This window comes from Bactrocera oleae, chromosome 4 (genome assembly GCF_042242935.1).
Source record: "Bactrocera oleae isolate idBacOlea1 chromosome 4, idBacOlea1, whole genome shotgun sequence".
NCBI classification, from domain to species: Eukaryota; Metazoa; Arthropoda; class Insecta; order Diptera; family Tephritidae; genus Bactrocera; species Bactrocera oleae.
The window spans coordinates 38,830,645-38,848,607 of record NC_091538.1 but is presented as its reverse complement, the minus strand read 5'-3'; the positions used below and the strand labels follow the sequence as shown (position 1 = coordinate 38,848,607).

At 33.0% G+C, this 17,963-nt stretch overlaps 2 protein-coding genes across 14 annotated transcripts in view; one reads left to right on the top strand and one right to left on the bottom strand.

Annotated features, from left to right (window-relative positions):
- LOC106618443 (uncharacterized) overlaps window positions 1–17,963 on the top strand; it is a 75,111-nt gene that overhangs the window by 29,780 nt on the left and 27,368 nt on the right. For 7 of the 13 annotated variants that reach the window (XR_011396208.1, XM_036362167.2, XM_070109020.1 and 4 more), the window contains exon 2: window positions 10,604–10,905. The exons of 5 other annotated variants lie outside the window; for them this stretch is intronic. The gene's annotated coding sequence lies outside the window, so the exon portion shown is untranslated. Of the gene's footprint in view, window positions 1–9,222; window positions 10,116–10,176; window positions 10,220–10,296; window positions 10,906–17,963 lie in introns of those variants that run through there. One more of the 13 variants, XM_070109017.1, reaches the window with a different exon arrangement.
- LOC106618447 (cytochrome P450 9b2) lies at window positions 7,574–15,268 on the bottom strand. The gene is made up of 4 exons (XM_014236205.3): window positions 14,928–15,268; window positions 8,723–9,224; window positions 7,990–8,626; window positions 7,574–7,932 (listed from the first exon to the last, which is right to left on the bottom strand). Exons 1-4 carry the CDS (start codon window positions 15,131–15,133, stop codon window positions 7,763–7,765), a joined length of 1,515 nt encoding a protein of 504 aa, XP_014091680.1. The 5' UTR covers window positions 15,134–15,268; the 3' UTR covers window positions 7,574–7,762.

The window sequence follows — 17,963 nt, the reverse complement described above, 5'->3', positions numbered from 1 at the left end:
TTTTGCGATACCTCTATAGTTTTCAATGTTGGATCTAAATCCACTTTTATGCAAAGGAATTATAAATGACTGTTTCAATATTGCAGGAAATATACCGTGTTTAAGAGAGGAATTAAATATCATTGTCAAAGGCAGGTAAATATATTTGGCACTATTTTTTTGGGAAGCATGAGGGTATCATGTCTGGGCCATAACTAAAAGATGGTTTTAACTTATTTAAATTAAATAGGACGTCTTCTTCAGAAATAATTGGAGCGTTAATTAAAGTATTCGAAAAAAAGTTTTGAAAGAATTATTACAGTAGTTTGACTTGAAAAATTCTGCAAACATATTGGATATAATATCATTGTCACTTGAAATGATAGATTTGTATTTAATTGCGGACGGAAATTTGGAAATCCTGCGTTTGGAGTTGACGAAATCATAAAACGATTTTGGATTACTTACAATATTTTTTTTTACTTTATTTAAGTAATTATTATAACATTTTTTGTTTAGGTCAAAATATTGTCGACGCAATACAGAATATTTAGAATAGTCGACAAGTGAACCGGTTTTTTTAAAATGTTTAAAGGCTCGAGTTTTTCTGTTTTTCAATTTATATAACTCTTTCGAAAACCACGGACTAATACTTTTGCTTTTATTAACAATTACTATTGGAACATACTTTTCAAATAATTTCATAATAATTTGTATTAAAATGAGAGACACTAAATTCAATGTCACCATTATAATTAGGCCATGTTATTGTAGAAAGTTCTGTATTTAACTTTTTAAAATTAGCTTTTGCAAAGTTAAACCGAGTACAGAAGCACGAAGTTTGATGATTATTATCCCGAACATTGCCTAAGATTTCGACAGATATTTCCAAAGCAGGATGATATGAGTCCTCTGGTAGAACAAGAGGATTACTCTGAATAACGGAACACTTTGAAGGGGTATCAACGTATACTAAATCTAAGCATTTACCAAATTTATTCGGAATCAAATTAATTTGGTTCAGACCCAACTCGCACATTTTTTCAAAAAACTCATTAAAACATGACCGATTGCAAATCGGCACGATATAGTCATCGAAAGGTTTCCACGAAGCACACGGTAAATTGAAATCACCTAATACAATTATTGAATTCGCATTATTTGCCATCGAGGTAGCACTATTTATTAAAGAAGCATGCTGCATGTATACAGATAAGTCCGAATGGGGTGGTATATACGATAGGGTTAAATAAATAAAGCAACTATTAACGTATACTCTAATACATTTAAATTCAAATGAGTCGGTCCCTGGAACAAGAATATTTTCAGATGGGATAGAAGAATGCACGGCAAATAGAACACCTGCACCGATTCTGTTCAGTCGATCACATCTAAAAATTTGAAATTCGCTGTTTAAAATCTCATTATCAAAAATGTGAGGTTTTAACCATGGTTCTGTAAATCCAATTATATGGAAATTAAAATTGGAACTGTTCAAATACAAGTCGGTTAATTTTGTATTAAGACCTCTAACATTTTGATAATAAATGCTTAGCGAATTTCTACCAATCAGTTTTTTATATCGGTGGTTACTTTTGGTAATTTAACAATGTTTTCCTCAGTTTGACTTCTAAGTTTAGGTTTAAATTCGCGTACAAAAGCCCCAGGTGGCCAGAATGAACTATCTAAGATCTTTTTGAATGTTTCAAGAGATACGTCTATTTTAAACGATGATATACTTCTATCATAATTGAAGTTAAATTTACGGATATTGATATCATCGATTTTTAAACGTGACGAAATGTAAGATTTAATGTCCTCCACCAAGGTATCTTTGGCAAGTCTCGAAATAAATATAGACTTTTTAGGTGGAATAACTATCAAATTATTAACTGATGCTACTATGTTATTAGGGGGAGCCTCTGGAATTGTGAGACACTTATTACTATTAGATAGAGCTTTAGGGGAATTGAGCTCTTTGGAAGTTGACGGCTTATCACCTTTAGGGCAAGGAGAAGAGAGATTTATTAGGTCATTGGAAGGAGACGTTCTTTTCTGTACAGAAGAACCAAGTGTTACTTCATCGGAAGGACGTTTACGCTTAGGAGCAGGTTTAGAGGATTCGTGAGAATCATTCAGGCACTTAAAAGATTTGAACAATTTTTTATAGTGCTTAAATTTTTCAGTGAGGGTTACAAGATCTCGACCGATTTCGTTATAGCCATTGCGTGTCTCCCTATAAACTTTAAATAGATCGATTTTAATAGATCTACAATTTAAACAGGACCAACGCAACCCCTTACAGTCGAGAATAGAATCTAAGATTCTACCAGTCAGTCCAGCGCATTTAATATGGGCAAGCCCATCACAAAGCCAGCATGAAACGTAGCGATCTGACTCGCCTTTAATGTTACAATTGGGGAAGTTACAAGTCATAATAAATAACAAGAATAAAGATCAAATAAGAGAGTAAGTAGAACAAAATTTAATAGATATATAATAAATTAGTGTGTTAACAAAATATTAATAATAATAAATTCAATTAAGAATAAACGCAAAAATAATAGCAATTTTTTTTTTTTTTTTTATCAAAGTTTAAAACCAGTTTGACAGACACAAGCAATATAGCGAGCAGTTTTAGAAGCGCTGTAACAAATAAAAAGCTAAACGCAACACAGCTGTGAATAACACAGTAGAATGAAATAAAACAAAATGAAACAAAAAGCTGACTCGGCACCAAAAATTCGTAAGTTTAAACTTTTTAATGCTGCACAAAACTGAAGAACATTTAATACTTATCTTGCAGCTCCGAGTTAAAATCACTAAATATTGAACAAAATCACTAAAAAATCAATTAAAGTTTAAGAAATTTTGCAAAATTACACACAATAGTTCAGAGCAAAAAAAGTATGGTTAAATTAAAAATTTTAAGACATTTTGAACTTTTTTCTTCTTTCCGTTGCAGTCCGGTAGTTATTCATGTCTTTACAAAATTTAAAAAAAAAAAAACAAATTTAGCTGATTTGTCTGGTTCTTCAAAATTTCGTTAAAGCTCATGACTTGTATCGAAAGGGAAAATCACTCGTTCTCAGGAAAAACTTTTCCTGAGCCCTGGTATTTGAGAAATACATCCAGTGAAATATCGAACAGTGGTTAAAGCTTAAGTTTCAAAATTTCTATTACTTGGCCGAAGCTGAGCGTTATTATGGTTCCATACTGGATTCTGTTGAAGATCTCGTTTTGCTAAATTTGTTTGTCCACCAATAAATTAACGATAATGCGATATATACAGCAGCAGTGTCAGGCGTATACCAACACGCCCCAACCAGCAAGTCAATTTTACTTGAAGTCTTTTTTAGATATGTGTCGCGCAAAATAGGTTGGCGCTCCGTAGCAGTATCATTATCGATATATTCATCGAAATTTTCTCGCTTGTTAATGCAGATCAATATTTCTGAAAATAATGTCATAACAGTTGAGAAGCTCGTCCTATTTTAAATAAAAACTAATTTTTGGAGAAAGTTTGATTTTATTAGTCTACATACAGTGAACCAAAAAAACTCGAGCAGGGAGATGGTTTGACTTTGAAGTGACTTAACTATTAAATTTTTTGAGTTGCATCCAAAACTGAAAAAAAAAACGTTTTATAAGTTTTCATAATGTAATTGAAATCTATTTTTGTAAATCCTGTTTTCTTCAAAAACTTTGAAAATCCAAAATAACTACAAAAAAATAACTCTAAAAAAAATTTTACAGTTTGCGCAAATTGACATTTTAACAGTTTGGACAATTGATAATTTGTTTGTATACCTTTGCCCTCTATCATGGTTTGTAGTCTTTAATTAATAGAGTTCTCCAAATTTTGTGTAAATTCACGAGAGATATAACCATATTTCCTGAAGAGCATCCTTAACCACATTTTTGCTTTTAATTTGTCTCCATATAAGGCCACTTTTTCATGTTGTACAGCAGTTATTCTTTAAACTATAAAGCAGAATGCTTCAGGTCGTTATCCTGAACAAAGCAGTAATTACCATTGAAATTGATTTTAGATGCTGACGGAGACAAGTAATTTTATAACAATGCCAAGTAGTCAAGTTATCTACGCCGTTTTCTACCATTGCACCCCATATGCTCTTATTGCACCATACACTATAATGCAGCCTGTACCATGCTTAAATTTAAAATTTTTATTTATCAGCGCTTAACCTTCCTTACGTCATACAAAGCGACAACCGTCAGATTCAAATAAATTAAATTTGGACTTATATGTAAAACTCTTTGGAATATAGTCAACGTTTCGCAATATTTCTCTTCGATAAGTGTAGATTCGTTATTTTTATGCTCTAAAATTATCTGAAAACAAGAAGTTTTGAACTGTTTGAGGGTGGACTTTTGCAATGCCAGCTTCCTCCAACTGCTTGGCGAAGCTATTTTTTGAACCATTCTCTACCATAAAGTCTTCCAAAATCAATAGTCCTTTTGAATTTAACAATAATGTGCCGAAAAGTAATATGTGTTTTTTGACAATATTGCATATTTCGCGAATACTTTTGTTCTCTTGACAATATATGACTACCAAAGCCTGTTAATCTTGAGATGATTGTTTTGCCACTGCCACAAAAAAGAAATTCGCTTACCAAACAATATATTATATTTTAACCAAACTCAAATAATACCAAAAAAAAAATAACGGTACATACAAGATAACTGCAATCGAGGAACAGAAGATTCTCATATTGTTACTCTTGGTTGCAGCTTAAAATCTGACCTTTCAAAGTGAAAAAATATGTCTGTAAAAATTTTTTTTGGTTCACTGTAGGTGAAAGTTTTGTAGTATAACTTATCTTTTGTTTGAAATAAGCCTCAGTTCAGAGCTTTCTTTTCAGTACCCATTTCTTGAATCATCTGTTGCGGAGAATATTTGGTTGCGGGAGCAATTTGAAGCCCAATTCATACAATTCTGACACCCTCCTCATTGATTTCTTTTTTCTTCTACTTAATGGGTTTCATTGTATATAATATTATATAATAAATAACGAATAACTTGTAGTATAAACAGTGTTAGTAAAAGTTCCGTTAAAGACATTTTTATTTTAGGGATTATGTGTGTGTACATACATATATTTTAAGATTGTGTGTTTATCTCAGATGGTCAACAGCAGCTATAATAATCAAACCGTTTTGTAGATAATCACGTCCAAAACGAAAAAAAACCATTTCATTTACGCTACCTGCTATTATTACTTTATAACGCTTTTCTTAGTTTCATCTGGATGTTTGTATGTACTTTAATATAATATATTTGTATGCTACTTTTAATACTAGTATAATGAGTTGATGTGAAAACGTCCAGCACAGGATCGCAATTCAGTATTTTAGGGGTATAAGGTTTGGATTAAAGTCTATACCAATTTCATTCATATTCCCGCACAATTTTTAAGAACACATGTTCATTAAATTTTTTTAGAGTATCACATTTTCTCAGTTGGAAAGTTGGAGATTATTATACAGGCTATATTGAGGACAGAGAAGCGGATTGGCTGATTGAGTAAATTTTGACCTTGCTGAGTTATACTTGAGATACAAGCATTTTTATAAAAATTTAACTGCCACATTGCACGACATGTTCGGCATAAGGTTTGTTAGAATAACGAAAATCAATATATGTAGTAGCTGGGAGTTGGGTTATTTTTCGACTAAACTCGCATATGTATTTTCGGCATTAAACTAAAGTATATCAAGTTTATAGTTAAACTATAGTATATCCAATGAGATGGTAAACCTCAAATGCCCTATTTATGCAAAGTTTTGTCCCGATATATTCTTTTGTGCTTCATTTGTAAACTGGAAAGTATTATAAATAAAGCAATTCCTAGTTTTAATTAATTGCTAATGCCATAGGCATCTTAGATGAACGAATACTTCATATTTTACTTGGAGTACTACATATAAAAAAGATGTCTGAAAAGTTAGTGCCGTACACGTTAACAATTCAACAAAAACTTGATTGAAAACAAATTTCTCAGCATAATTTGGAGCGTTTTAAGCAGAAAAAAAACGATTTATTGCGTCGCTTTATAACTATGGATGAGACTTGGATCTACCACCATGATCCTAAAGTGGAACAAGAACATTTGCAGTGGACTGAAGCTGGTTGTTCAGCTCGAATGCAGGTGAAGTCACAACGATCAGCAAAGAAGGTTATGGCATCAGTTTTTGGATCAGTTGGATGAAAAAATTTCTGAGAAAAGACCTGGTTTGCAGCACAAAAAAATTATTTTTCATCAAGACAACCTGCTTACAAAGGTTTTTAACAATGACAAAATCCAACGAATTGAAGTACGAATTGCTTGAGCATCCACCGTATTCACTAGATTTGCTCCCAGCGTTTACGACCTCTTCAGAAACCTGAAACAATTCCTTCGTGGAAAGCGTTTATCGTCGAATGAAGAAGCTATTACAGCCGTAGAAGGGTATTTTGCACAGTTTCCGAAAAGTCATAGGAATGGCATACAATTATTGGAGGATAATTGGATTAAGTGTATTGAAGTTAAGGGAGATTAAATTGCAAAAAAAAAAACAAATTTCGTAACAACACAGTATTTTTTCATTTCGAGCACAGAAACTTATGAACCAATCGGTAGTTTTATTCACCTAACGGTTGTTTGTATCACCTAAAACGAATCGAGATAGATATAGGGTTATGTTTTTATATAAATGTTCAGGATGAAGATACGAGTTGAAATCCGGTGTCTGTCTGTCCGTATGTCCGACTATACAAGATGTAACGTGAGTAAAAATTGAAATACTTTAATGAAACTTGGTTTACATGTTTCTTGGTACCGTAAGAAGGTTAGTATTGTAGATGGTCATAATCACGCCATTGGCACACCTACAAAACGCCATTAATCTAAAAGGTATAAAGTACCATAACTAAGACGTAAATTAAGATACAGAACGGAAATTTGGCACAATTTTGGACATATTGGTTCAATCATGGTTCGGTTACGGTTTTATTAGGAACTAAGTGCGATATATGTATGTGTATATTTTAATTGTTTACAAACATAAGCGTAAACTTTTTCATATACATACATATACATATACACATATGTTAGGCTTTGCTGAATGCAATTGAGAGTGAGAATATGAAAACTGAAACTTCGAAAGCTCCGCTGATCTTTAGAATTTAATTGCATCAATTATTTCACACTACGATTATGTAATTAACCAAATACAACTTAAAGGTTTGCCCTGTCGATAATCAAGGATGTGCTTTATTTATGACCATTTAAAAACTATAACGGAGTACATTTTATGAGTATTAAAATCTGAAATGCATTTAAACTGGAGCAATTCGATTGGAGAACTATGTAATATTTTCTTGATTGAATAATTGTTTTTCGAAATGTTTGAAAATGCTTGGCTTCGCTATTGCTTCTCGAGTGTTGCTCTAAAATTAGAGATTGGAGAAATAACTAGTTATTTAATTACTCTCTAGCTAATAAATACATTTATTTTTAATGGTTTTCAAGTAAATTTGTATGAGTGTAAAAGTGTTGAACAACTAGCGCAAAAGTTATCGACTCTGTTTTATTTCTGTGTTAACAAATTTATTTATTGATGCCCCCACTTATATATTATATTTATACCATTTCTACGAGTATATGTACGAGTATATTACAATATATACTTATATACCAGGCCTTCACACAAAGGCATTTTGTTTATTTAAGATAATTTATATCAATAAATGTTATACATAAGCAGAATAGCGCCTTCATGGATCCCGAGATACTATACGGACCCAAAATCCACCAATAGGATGGATTTGGAATCCACGAACATCTTCCATAATATTCTTCACCGTTTTCGGAGATCGTTCGAACTTGAAATCGAAAATCAGATAGTACATCATAGCCTTGGCTTGCATCAGTGCGTATCGATTACCTGTTACGTAAATTATTACACAACCCACCAATAGATAAATACTTTACTGTTACTTACCAATGCACATCCGTGGGCCTACACCAAAAGGCAAATAAGTGTAAGCCTTTATATTGTCTTTATTTTCATCATTGAAACGTTCGGGATTAAATAAGCTGGGATTTTCAAAGTATCTTTCGTCGTTATGCAATCCCACCACCGGAAACCCCACATAGTCGCCAGCTTTAAATTTAAATACAATATTCCCATCGTCATCTGTAAGATCGTAATCTTTGGAGCACAAGCGATCAATCATGCCTGCAAATGACCATTTGCGTAATGTTTCCGAAGTGACCATGTCCATGTACTTCATTTTCATCACTGCCTCGTAAGTTAAAGGTTTTCCGTTAAGTTCCTCACGCACTTCTTGTGCCTCTTCATATAAACGTTCTTGCACACCAGGATTTTCCATCAGCTCATGACAGATTGCCGCGGTAAAATTGGCATTATTTTCAAAAGCAGCAAAAAAGAAAATGAAGCACTGTGCCACTAGATCATCATCGGACCAATTTTGATCAGACTCTTCCTTGGCTTCGATCAGCAACTGAATCATGTCCGGTCTATGAATTTTGTGTTCTTGCCGATATTTCATTGTGTCTATAACTAAACGTTTAAAGTAATCTGTTTTTTCGGCGTCAAATATTTTAAAACCCAGGATCTGTAATCAATGTTTAATGTTTTTATATTTATTATTAAAACATAGAGAAATAACATATATACTATTTTCATTTGATATTATGTTTCTAAAACCTACTTTTTGTAAAATTGGCATTGTGTTTGATATAAAGAACTTTAGCATTTGTTTGCCGCGAAAATTGACGACGCCTTGGCCGATTGAGTAGAATTGATTATTCTGATCTTCGTACGAATTGACTTTCAAACCAAATGCAGTGGAGGCGATAATATCATTCGACAAGCGTGTGAACCAACCTTTGAGTTCTACATCATGGCTTTTTCCACCCTTAGTTTCTTCTTGTAAGCGACTTAAACTCTCACTGAAACATTCATTCATCAAACTAAACATGGCGCGCATCTTGGCGGCGGTGAATATAGGTGAAAGTGTGTTGCGCATATTTTTCCAACGCTGATCCTTCATCACGGTCAGCATTCCATTAATGAGAGGATCATCTTCGGATTTAAAAAACGGGACATGATTTACAAAGAAGTCAAAGTCCTTCACAGTCATCTTCTTTATATAATCTGGATTCTGGACCACAAAAATTGGCGAACGAAAATTATAAAAACCGGCAATATCACTAAAAATTATAAATTGATATAACTAGTTGGTTAGTAATTCATTTATTTTATTTAGATCATTATATAGCTATAGGCAAGTGGGTAAATTTTTCAATATGTTCGAAAACTACTCAAATGATACATAATTTGCTATAATTTTATGATGTAAATTCAAAGCAATAAGCATGCAGCTAATGCGTTTGATTTCCTATAGGACTTCTAGAAGTAATCGTCTACATAATGATTAGTCAATAAGCAATCGTAAACATTTCGGTTACATTTATGTATTGTACGAGGGTGGCCAGTACGATATTGAAATATGAAATAAGATGTGTTGTAAAACTGCATGGTGAATTTAGGAAATTCAATATGTGAAATATGTAAAAAAGTATATATATGTATATAATGCTTAAATTGGACTGATATAAAATTTTGACTTGAATCATCGATTAAAAACTAATTAATATTTTAATTTTTGTATTTTTTTCATTCAATGAATGTGAACAGTCATTTAATAATACTTATACATAACTACATGTGTGTGTACGTGTGCATTTATAGATTGTTGCATTATCTTGACACTGAAGCAATCTACTCAAAGTGATTACTTATACGTGATAACTTTCATAGCAGAACACCACTGCGCATGAGATGATAAGGTTTTTCAAATTGCAATTAATTTCATTAATTACATATAAATGTATGGATCTATGAATCATTCCTGCATTTAATCTAAATCTGACAATTGATATTTGAACATACATACTACAAACAACTACACAGTGTTTTCGGACAAAATCCTTTATACAATATATACTTTGAGGATAAGTGAATGTATCGTCCTATATAACGCAATGCTGATCACGATTGTCACAAGAAGATATGTGGACAATTGGTTTCTCATACTGGTGGTATATTATTATTATTATTATTATTTATCAGATATGTTATAAAATATTATATCTAACATAGTATGGCGTGCTAGCTACAGCGGCCTTTGACGCCTATCGAATGAGTAAGTTTAATATTATTACAATTGGTTGATCAATCTAAGTTATTCTATGAATAAGTAAATTAAATTAATATTTATAGAGTACATCTGTTTTAAACAATCTGTGGGGTTGGTTTGGTTGAAGTAGCTTGCCCTGATTCTCGCCAAGTTGTCTAAGATGTGTTCGGTTGTTAGAGTGTTACGGCATTTGTATCTTTGCGGAGTTTTGTTGGTGATCAGATGTTCGTGTGTAAGCTTCGTGTGTAAAATAAATAAATTTACTATTTTGGTTTTGGCGTGTTTGTTGGGTATATGACGCCTAGACCATTTACATTGAAAATGGTATATCTGTGATGGAAAATTTTCCAATTAGCTGCCTTTTTTTGTTGTATATATTGGGATATATAGTGTTGGAAAGACTGGGTTATTACTCGGCACCCAGAAAAGAACAATTTTTTTTGTGACAATTATGCTCCGAGTTTGGGCGATTAAGTTGTTATGACAGTTTATGTTTTTCACGGAGAAAATTGTTGATAGACTATCAGAATATACTACGTATTTTCCTGTATTATTACGCACAAACGAGCATGCCTTTAATATGGCTAAAGCCTCGGCTGGAATAATAGTCAGGAAGGAGGCCTCCTGAAATTAAGGTGTTGTTAATGTCGACGACAACGAAGACGGTTGCGATATTGGATTTAGTTGCATCGGTAAGTAACCAGTTCCATGAGCTTAGTTTAAAACTTTCTTTCAAGAATAGTTTGTGATATAGTATTTTATTTTGAGTGTTACTTTTTTTATGTATATGAGATTCAAGTTTATAGACTAGTCTTGTAGTAGCCATGGCGAAAAGCTTGGCTTTTATCTTATTAATGTAGGCAACTGTAGGTTTAGTTGTTTAAGCAGTGATGCATTGGCACTCTATCCGTAAATGGAAATACCGTATTCCAACTTTGAGATAATAATGGCTCTGGTTGTATTAATAAGAGTATTTACATGGATTTTTGAAAAATTTTAACATAGAAATTTAGTGATATTTAGCCAAGATTCTAAGTTAGTCCTTAAGGTAATACAATGTTGATTAAAGTTAAATTTATTATTAAATATTATTCCAAGAATTTTTAAATTATCTACGAGTTTTATGTTTATGTTATTTATTAGTGTGTTTTTAACCGTGCAAGGTTGCTTACGGCATATATGTAATATTTTGCATTTATCAATAGATAATAAGGCACACATCGAGTTTCCTCAGTTTTGTATGTCCTGAAGGACGTTGAAAAAGGCTACTTTCCGTGTTAGTATCCTTTATTTTGATATAAATTATTGCATCGTCTGCATAGATATGCATATATGTAGATTAGATTAGATAAGGATAGAGGTATGCACCGCGACCTATGGTCTATTGTGCCCTCATGCATATATGTAAGGTTTTAAAATGATAATGAAATGGATCACTGATAGAGGCGAACCTTGTGGAATGCCGTTAAAAACTGAATAGTGACATGGTTCGAATATTATTTATTTGCAAAAGAACATCCATCGTTTAGTTTTTTCGTTTAAATGTATTGTAGATTGATTGTATGTTGTCACGCTAGAATCTTTTCGTAAAGTTTGCTCATGCGTGGTAGAAGGGAAATGGGTCTAAAGCTAGTTATGTCGTGGATGGGTTTTTGTGGTTTGAGAATGGGAATGATCACCGTTGTGGTCCACGTATGTGTGTGGAGTTTTCGCATTGTGATCGCGAACAGTTATTTGGAGAATGAGGTGGTATATTACAATTTACGCATATACTTCTAGCTTGCTTCTTACAGTCTTTCACCGTATGGCCTAACAGCTGACAATTTTTGTAACGCATTGGGTTTGGGATGCGTTCTCGTACCTACACTGTAATCTAAGAAATGGAAGGTTTGCTAGAGAGTATGTACAGGTCAAAAGTTATAAAAACACCACCGACCTATCTGGTAGGTAGACTGTTCACGATTGTGCTAATTTTTTAAACCAAGGTAACGTGTTGTGCTTTTAGTTCACTGACAATTTCTTCCTCTGGTATTTTGTTGAGGAAGGGTGCGTAAATTGTGCCTTTGATATTATTTAGGTATTCATGTAGTTTAGGCGGAAAGAGTTAAATATTTTGGGTTAAGTGATTGCACGTCGGAACGATCTGGGAATTTAATTTAATTTGATATTGTCGCTTTTTGTTCTTTCGGCTTTCACTTAACAAAGAAAACATGTTTTCTCTTCGGTCGGTTGTTTTTTAGATTAACACACTTATAGAGAATGAAAATGTGATAAAGGAAAAACGTGTGAAGTTAAGTAAGCGAACTTATCACCGATGACGTCCGTTCGCGCGCAGTATAAGTCGAAGATGGGCGTGATGATATATTGTTTTGCATCTTTATCCACTACGAAGTATATTATAATTTTTATTATATTCACACCAAATATGCAAAGAGGACATTTCGAAACTTCAAACTTGTTAGATTTTGAATAAATTTATGTCTCGAGTTTGTGCTTTCTAAAGTAATTGATTATAGTACATAAATTTGATTTGAGCAGTGTCAACAAGCGAAATATATGTATACATGTGCACATTTATTATATAAATATATGAATGTATATAACATGTCTCATCAAATCATGAAAATCTCACATAAATTTCAATTTGTGGCCATAAAATTCACACCACGGCTTTCGTCCAGCTTTATTTAGTACTCGTCTAAGATATCTAGGAGCTTCGCAGTTCAAGAGACTAGATAAAGTATCAACATTAGATATCAAGTCGCTCTTAACGATCGCAAAAAGCGTTGAGGTCCTGTATGACGAGTACTTTAGCTCAAAATAAACTGAACCTCCATCGGGTCCATTAGCCGGCCAGTATAATCTAACATAACCTGTTTCGAGTTCCCATCGATGGAAAAATTACATTATCTATTATATCATAACTGTCACAATAACAGTTTTCTCTTTTTAAACCGTTTTTTTATGTGAAACAAAGCATTTGTTGATAGAAGGGTCAAACCGTTTCGAATTGCTTTTAAAAATATTAATCGCGCATTTGCGTATCGTGAAGAAAAAAGCCTATTGGGAAAATTTCCTCAATATTCAAAGAATTTAGTATAATGCCATTGAATAAAATAAATATTTCTCCACCCACAGTCAACACTGGCCAAAGTTTCAGGCTGTGTAACAAATTGTCTCGCCAAAAATGGTATATCACATTTGAGTTGGGTTATGTATTCGATAAAGATGGTTTTTATTTTAGCAAAAATTTCTAAATTTCTTGAAAGTCTAGCTCTTTGTTAAACAAAGTAATGTCATGTGTTTAAATATTTCGAATTATTTCATGTTATTCCATACTTATAGTTAAAAGAACTAGAAAGAACACTAGGCACTAAACGCTTTCTTTGGCTTTTTAGTTTTCATAAAGCACTAAATCTGGTGCTGAAAGCACTAAGTTGGCAGCTATGAAGAGAGTATAGTTCAGTTCTCTTCTTTAGTACCTTCGGTTGAACGGTGGAATAAAATATTACGATTTCAAAATTAAATAAACTAAAGTATATTTAACAACTTACGAGTATGTAGATTTGGTTGTTAATTGTTAGGAGCTATTTTGCTACCTGAAAATCTGACGTGGGTAAAAGGTTTTAAGTGCAATAGGGGCTTAGCTTATTCAAAAATTTAATGTACACACACATTTTCTATGTGTATATACAAGTATGTATATACAAATTACGTGTCACGTTTTTTCCGGGTTTATCTTCTAAGCTACTGAACCGGTTTTAGTAATATTTAGCATACTTTAGTTAGTTACGATAGTTTATATCTCAATTATATTAAAAGTAGAACAATTAATAAATTATTTCTAAACATAAGCATGTTTTCAAAATTCAAAAAAATTAAATTAAATTTTCAGAAAAATGCCGAAGGAAGAGTCATTATTTTTTCCATTGACAAATATTTGTATGAATCATTTTCAAAATTAAACCTTAAGTACAATGCCTTGAATTCCTATACCGACAATTACGTTTTCGCCTTTATTCGTAAATAATATTTTCACTATATTGAAAATTGATTGTTGATAATGAACAATGCAGTTTTTTCTTGGACGCACTATGTGGAACCGGTTAGACTTCGAGTTCAATCCGGAAATAACGTTTTCGTCCGTATTTGTAAATAATATTTTCATGTACAAGTATTAGGCATTGCCTATTGACCTACCAGACAAACCTATTAAATACATAGCCATACCGCCAATGAAGGCGGGTTATAATACTTGTAATAATATTTAATATATACCCCGAATAGCTGTAGAAAGAAAACCGGTGAGGGGGGGATACAGAGTGAGGTCCCCCTGATCCATCAAGTAATGTAATGGAAATTATATTTTATTTATTTTGAGAAAAAATTAGTTTAATTTTACCACGTGTCTACTTATATACATAACAAAGAACAATATTTTTGTAATGTATATAGTTTATCAAATGCATTACACAAACTCCTATTATGACTATTCACCTATGGCTATTCAATATGGTGTCTATTCAATGATCGAGTGTCCTTTCAAGAATGATGACTATGCATACAAACTAGCTTATTTCCACGAAAATGTTTGATTTTCCCTACCCAGTAATACTATATTAATATTTCGCAATATGCTGTAAGTTATTTAAAAAAAAAAGGAATTGTTTATGTGAAAATGAGGGTAATTTTAAGGTTTCAAATTTCTACTCACTGATTTCGGTTGCGTTGATAAAATTTCAACAAGGTCTTATTAAACCCTTCCTTGTTTAATACTACCGCTCCGGCGTTGCCAGTTAGGGGCCAAGGCGCTTCGTAAGGCACTCCACGCTCTTTGAATGTGTTGTATTTGAATGTTGCCCATTTGTAGAAAATATATAGTAGTAACAAGGACACAAGGCCCAATTCGATAAACATCATGCTGATAATACAGGTATCCTTTCTTTTTGAATATTTAGTTTAGATCTCAAACTTAAATTTGATTTCGCAACCATTCACATTGAAAGTTTAAATAATACTAAAACAATATAAAAGCACTTCTGATTGTTAGGAACGGGGAACACCAACAATTACTATCATTTAAATGCAAATAACAGCTTTATGCAATAATGCGACAAATTTCTACCGAAAGCTCATTTCACTAATGAATGAGAACGAACACAAATTGAGCGACTGAATAGCAAGTAATGGCTGATTCTCGTACAACTTTTGCTTCGCTTTGATTAAGACGTTTCTTTTTTTAAATACGATATATGTTTGTATAATTATATATGAGTTTGATCACATAAAAAATGCTCAAAAATGATCGAAGTGACGCTGAGCGAACCAAATGTTCAACAACTCTCATCTTTTTATGCTTTGGCAAACAGCTGTCGCCATTTTTATACTCACGCAACATGTTGCTACAAAGTATAGTGGTTTTATTCGCCTAACGGTTGCTTGTATCAACTGAAACTATTCGAGATAGACATAGAGTTATTAATATGTAAATAATAAATTGCGCGATTTAAAAGTTTGGCTTGGATGACGAAGAACGTTCTGGGTGGTCAAAAAGTGAAGATTGTTGCCAAACCCAAGAAGAGCTCGCAAAATTGTTGAGAGTCCTCAAGCAGCAACTTCATAACGTTTAAAAGCTGCCGAATACATTCAAAAGCAAGGAAACATCAAGACATGTCAGGAATGCTTACTTACTTTACGGTGTAGAAATCAAAAAGTGGGATGAGGGCATGGCATGTTACGTCTAAAAATTGTCGAAATCGAACCTTAGTGAACTAAATATGTGGAGCTTAGTGCCTAAAAATATTGGTAAATTTCTGAGATATTCCATTAAAATTTAGAAAAAATATTTTCTTGATAATAGTGTGCCATTGTGCGAAAAAGAGTAGAATTGGGTAAAAAAAAATATAAAGATTTTCAAATTTCAGGTTGACTTTACGCCTTATACCATATATTGGTCACCCTGATCATTATACTCTTATTGAAAGTAGCGAGCATACTTTTGTGGTAATACTATGTCGTAATGTCAAAAATGGATAAAATCGATAATAGTATTGAAATCCAGCTGGCTATCTGGCCGCCCGCCTGTCCTTGCAAGCGACAACTTGAGAAAAAATTGAGATATCTTGATGAAACTTGGTACATAAGTTCTCTTGCGCGCAGAGAGGGTTGGTATTGCAAATGAGCGGAATAGGACCCACAAAACGCCATTAATCGAAAGCCTATAAAGTGCTATAACGAAACTCCCTGTAATTTGCTGCAGGAGATTACATTGGGGCGGGACATATCTGGTTTGAAATATTTTAAAAAAGGGGGCTTGGCCCCGCGGCCTAATACTTAAGCTAATCAACCAAACTTGCTCACAGCAAATCTTTTTAGTATCCCTTTCGAAAGTGCACAAATTGTTCAAATTGGATGATGTTGAGTAGTTTTCAAAAGTGCGATAACTCATATTATAAAAGCGTCAGAGACACTAAGGACTTTTTTGGTAATGCAGTAAATACTGGAAAACCTTCGCAGTTTGCACTAATAGTTTTGATGATGTTAAAAACTTCGCATTTGAAAATTTCCATACTCTCACTGACGAATTAGATATCAAAATTAATCGATTTCAATTAAATAGGTATCAAAAGAGAAAGAAACAAGTAAGGATGTTCTAAGTTCGAAATGTAACCGAACATTTTATACTCTTGCCCCATTTTTGACACAAAACATACTATTATCGAGAGTTTCATTTATTTATTTTATTATATGATTTTCAATTATATATCTTACATATTGACCGATATTTTCGGTAAAAAGTCAACTATAGACACTGGGGTCCACATATTCAGTACCTAGGGGCTTGAACAGTTTTGGTTCGATTTAGAAAATTTTTGGTCACAAGGTGGAACACTATAACGCAATATTCACGCAAAGTTTTACCCCGATACAATCATTGTTGCTTGATTTACACAGTGGAAAGTGGAAGAATCAGATGGTTGTAATCCGATTTCGCCCATTTTCGCACTATAAAATAGAAATATGAGAAGAATGTTAGGTACCGAAGTTGGTTTAAATCGGTTAAGCAGATCCTAAGATATGGGTTTTCACGGTAAAATTTAATGTCTCTGGCGTGTTTAGTGCTTGATTTATCGCGCTTTTAGTAGTTTTTAACCGTTATATTGGGAGTAAGCCGAATTCACCCATTTTCACATCACATAATTTGTTCACAGTGAATTTTGTTATAATAGCTTGAGCGGCTTAGGAGATATGCACATTAAACCTGTTATGGGGCGAGACCACGCCCATTTAAAAAACAAAATTTAACTGCTTGCCCTTTCCTAATGTGATCCTGTATACCAAATAAAAGTCTTTTATTTTGGAGCTTAGTTATGGCAATTTATTTGTTTTTTATTGATGCCGTTTTGTGAGCGTGGCAGTGGTCCGATTACGCCCATCTGCAATACCAACCGTCTTACGGTACCAAGAAACATGTGTTTCATAAAGATATCTCAATTTTTACTCAAGTTACAGCTTGCACGGACGGACGGACGGACGGACAGACAGGCAGACTCGTCTCTTCATCCTGATAAGTTACTTGTATATATGTATGTATACATAACCATATATCTAACTCGATTAGTTTTAGGTGATACAAACAACCGTTAGGTGAACAAAGCTATTATACTCTTTAGCTACAGGTTGCGAGAGTATAAAAAAACGGCATTTATTAATTGCGAAAAGCTTAAGGTTAAACGGATTGCTCTTGACG